This window comes from Hevea brasiliensis, chromosome 13 (genome assembly GCF_030052815.1).
Source record: "Hevea brasiliensis isolate MT/VB/25A 57/8 chromosome 13, ASM3005281v1, whole genome shotgun sequence".
Classification (NCBI taxonomy): domain Eukaryota; kingdom Viridiplantae; phylum Streptophyta; class Magnoliopsida; order Malpighiales; family Euphorbiaceae; genus Hevea; species Hevea brasiliensis.
The window spans coordinates 65388614-65392699 of NC_079505.1; the positions used below are offsets into that span (position 1 = coordinate 65388614).

Genomic DNA, 4086 nt, shown 5'->3' on the forward strand with positions numbered 1-4086 from the left:
TTAATACTAAACATAAACTTAATAATTTGATTTTATAAAATATCAAAACTCACTTATTAATTATGTTAAATTACAATGATTATTTTATAATCGACCATTTAAATTAAATTATTGAAAATAATAAGAATCGGTTGGTGCTGGGTGTTTAGTTGAGATGAAAAGAAGTGGCAATGACGCGCCAGCATTGACTATGGTGAAAGAGCAGAAATCCTTTCCCTGCTAAACCTGGCATGACGAAAACAGTAACCCACAGCGAGTGAAAGAGACGCAAACAAAACAAAAATATTGTTATTATAATAATTATTAGTATTGTTGGCTATTTAAGTATTTATCAATCTCAAAAGCCAAACCTTCAACTCTCACATAATACAAAATCCCTCTCCGACTTCTTCATCTTCTGATACGCATTCGAAACGCAAAGGAAAAACCCAAATGCCTTTACTTCTCTTACTCCCATAGAAGAGAATCCCCTGACTCACAAGCAAAAACCCAAAATCCTTATCCTTTATCTCTCTCTTGCACAGACTGATTTTTGGTGAAGAGATGCATCCTTGTAGCAGAGAAATGCAAGGAATAAATTATGTCCTAAACCCATCTTCTCAAATCCCTCTTCAAGACCTTCAAAATCAACAACACCAACAGATCCAGAACTCTCCTTTCGATCCCTCTTCCTCCTCAAACGATGATTTCCTTGACCAAATGCTTTCTTCTCTCCCTTCCAGTTCCTGGGCCGACCTCAAGTCTCCCTGGGACCTTAATCCCCCCACAAGCCTCAACATCCCCATTAATAATTCCTCTGCCAAACCCAGAGAAGATGAAACGCCGCCTTCTATGCCTGAGAATGTTGGCTTCCATAACTTTGACGAGTCTGTGATTTTGGCCGCCAAGCTCAGACAGCACCAGATCAGTGGAGGGCCCTCCCCTGCAGTGGCGGCTGCTGCCAAGGCCATGCTGCAGCAGCAGCTCATGATGGCCACCAGAGGAGGAGGCTTGCCTCAGAACGACGTCGTTGATGGGTCGTCCTTCAAGTCTCCTACTCGGGTGAGTTTCTTCATTTTCTTTTGTTTTTTCTTTTCTTTTTTTTTTTTTCCTCCTTGGTGGTACTAATTTTTATTTTTTCTTTTTGGAATAATAATCTTTACCCTCCCAGGGAGATGGATCAGTGCAGGCACTGTATAATAATGGGTTTGGCGCTGGATCTATGCATGGGACTGGGCAGGCATCTAACCAGTCTCAGCAACATTTCCACCATCCTCAGGCATGTATTTATCTTTATATTACATTTGTTCAGCTAGATTATGTACAAATTTTAGATGTTCTTACTATTATCATGCACAGGAAGGGTCGCTGCAGGCGCAGAACTTTAGTACTCCAGGGGCAGGGGCGGGGATGGCGATGAACCAACCTCAGGCAAGCGGGTCAACGGGTGGTGCGCCGGCACAGCCCAGACAAAGGGTGAGGGCTAGGAGGGGTCAAGCAACTGATCCACACAGCATAGCTGAAAGAGTAGGGCTTCTTGCTACAAAATTTTGGTTGGTTTTTAATTTATTTTGTAGCTCAAAGTCTACAGTTGTACTTAAAAACACTTTATCTGTTTTATTCTCTCGCGTTTTCTGGGCAACCAAACGAATCAGGCACTGTTTGGGACTATAAATAATTTAATTATTTTAGAAATTTCACAACTAAAATATTTTAATTTTAATTTATTTTTTATATTTTTTAAAAAAAGAAAATATTTTCCTTTAGATTCCTAACATTATTATTATTATTTTTTTCATTTACAGTTACGAAGGGAGAGAATTGCAGAGAGAATGAAGGCCCTGCAGGAACTGGTTCCCAATGGCAACAAGGTAATTTTTATTTTTAAAAAAAATTCGTAGAAATTCAGAGTCAGCTTCGACTGGGAAGGGTAACTGCTTGGCATTGCAATAATCGAAAAATTAAAGGGTTATATTAGGGAGAGAATGTTGTGCAATTGACATAACGGTCAAATTCCATGGAATTGTACGTGTTGCTGTGTGATTTGTTCTGGTAGGTAGCTGTCAGTAGTAGAATGCATTGTAGCTTATTTATTTGATTGATTAGGTGACCATCCCGTGTGATTAGTATTTCCTACTGGGATGCATATTTTCCGTGCGTACTTGAAAAAATGGAGCTGTGAAAGCTAGGTTGGCGGAGAACCGTACTCTGATAAGGTCCGCAATCGCGGGCGAACAAATCGGGATAATTTTTCAGTGCTACTCATTCTCTAATTACATTATTAAATCGATCGTATTAGTAATGAGAGTTGAAAGTCCTCAATTTTCAGAAAATTAATCAGATTATTTTATCGATCATATCTGAATTTAATTAGAGTTAAATTTAATAATATTTGTAATTACTTATTAATTTTTGGGAAACAAGAATTTTGATGTGGAGATAACATGTTTGTGGAATATGACAGACAGACAAGGCTTCGATGCTAGATGAGATCATCGACTATGTCAAATTCCTACAGCTTCAAGTCAAGGTTCTCTCTCTTTTATTTATTTATCTATTATAATAAAAAAAACAAATAATAATGAAAATTAAAATAAAAATTTCAGGTTCTGAGCATGAGTAGATTGGGCGGTGCAGCTGCTGTTGCTCCCCTCGTAGCTGATATGTCATCCGAGGTAATTTCTTTGTTTTAAGGATTAATTAATTGATTTTTCTTCTAATTTTATTATTTGGGGTGAGAAATATACAAGGGAAGAAAATGTGAAACTTTCCACAAGAAGAAAAAAAAAAAAAAAAAAAAGCAAAATGTGAGTAACGTAAGCATAAAAATAAAAATAAAAAACTATGTGAAAAGCAGACAAAGGCAAAGCCGCTTCTTTCACAATGTCTAAATCCTTCTCAATTACCAGAAAACGACAACCTAAAAGCAGCACGCGTGCCCACTTTCTCAGATTCCTCTAAAAAAAAATCTAATCTAATCATCTTCCTTTTTTTTTTTGTTTGTCCTTGCGCAGGGACGAGGAGGAGCCGGAGGTGGCGGCGACTGTATTCAGGCCACTGCTAATGGTGGGTCCCTTCCACGTACCAATAGTAACTCCACCCAAACGCCGTCTTCCAACGACACCCTTACGGTCACTGAACACCAGGTCGCTAGACTAATGGAAGAAGACATGGGTTCCGCCATGCAATATTTGCAAGGCAAAGGTCTCTGCCTCATGCCCATTTCCCTTGCCACCGCCATTTCAACCACCACATCTCACTCCCGGAACCCTGTCCTCAACTCCAATCACCACTCTTTGCTCCATTCTAACGGTGAAGGACCCTCCTCGCCTAGCATGTCAGTGTTGACCGTTCAGTCAGCTACTATGGGTAACGGTAGAGGTGACGCCTCCGTCAAAGATGCAGCCTCCGTTTCCAAGCCGTGATAACGATGTGGCCTTACTGACTTTTTATTGCTCCTTGTTTTAATCCTCATCAAGTAAACAAAGAAAAAGAAGATGGAGCCCGCGTGACATGTAGGATTCAACGGCCGTTTAAAGTCTACGAAAATAAGGGTCTTTATATTCTGGCAGTGTTTCACACGACACCGTATTCTTGTAGACTTTAGCTAAATCATGGCTAACTCAGTCAAGTACCAACCGCACCACCCAACAAGAAAAGGTGAAAACAAAGAAGCAAGATCGACCAAATCCAAAGGACAAGAATAGCCCTTTTCTTTTTTAATTATATTATAGTATTTTTAATTTTTATTTTATTAGTATTTTCTTAATTTGCATTTGTGTGTGTTTTGGTGGAAGAGGAGCAGTTTAGTGTTCTTTGTGATTATGTTAGTATTAAAATATTATCAGAATCTGATTATCTTTAATAATAACGTTATTATTATTATTATTATTATTATTATTATTATTATTATTATTGTGAATCATATCGTTTTCAAATGCCTTAGTGGGTTTTGTTGTTGCTTTAGTTGGAATTTTATGTTTAAACAAATGAAAAGAAAACAAGTGGATTAGATTTCAAGTCAACGGCTTCTCACTCTTTCCCCTTGTGATTAAAATAATGGATGTAAAATTACTCAATTTGTCAATGATTAAACTTTCTGATCTT

The 4086-nt window shown here is 38.1% G+C and overlaps 1 protein-coding gene across 2 annotated transcripts; it reads left to right on the forward strand.

Moving 5' to 3' along the window:
• The first annotated feature begins 340 nt into the window (after positions 1-340).
• On the forward strand, positions 341-3870 carry LOC110634754 (bHLH transcription factor RHL1). 2 transcript variants are annotated; one of them, XM_058132067.1, is made up of 7 exons: positions 341-1041; positions 1151-1262; positions 1343-1506; positions 1785-1850; positions 2444-2509; positions 2586-2654; positions 2994-3870. In XM_058132067.1, the coding sequence occupies exons 1-7, from the start codon at positions 544-546 to the stop codon at positions 3402-3404; spliced, it is 1386 nt and encodes a 461-aa protein (XP_057988050.1). In that variant the 5' UTR covers positions 341-543; the 3' UTR covers positions 3405-3870. The 2 variants fall into 2 exon arrangements, with proteins under 2 accessions (XP_057988050.1, XP_021639585.2); XM_021783893.2 differs by having other exon boundaries at positions 1151-1258; positions 1354-1506.
• The last annotated feature ends 216 nt before the right edge of the window (positions 3871-4086 follow it).

Coding starts and splice junctions, on each gene's coding strand:
- LOC110634754 (XM_058132067.1), top strand. CDS start 544: ATGCATCCTTGTAGCAGAGAAATGCAAGGAATAAATTATGTCCTAAAC. Junction 1,263..1,342: donor TTTCCACCATCCTCAGGCAT/GTATTTATCTTT, acceptor ATGCACAGGAAG/GGTCGCTGCAGGCGCAGAAC. Junction 1,507..1,784: donor CACACAGCATAGCTGAAAGA/GTAGGGCTTCTT, acceptor TTTCATTTACAG/TTACGAAGGGAGAGAATTGC.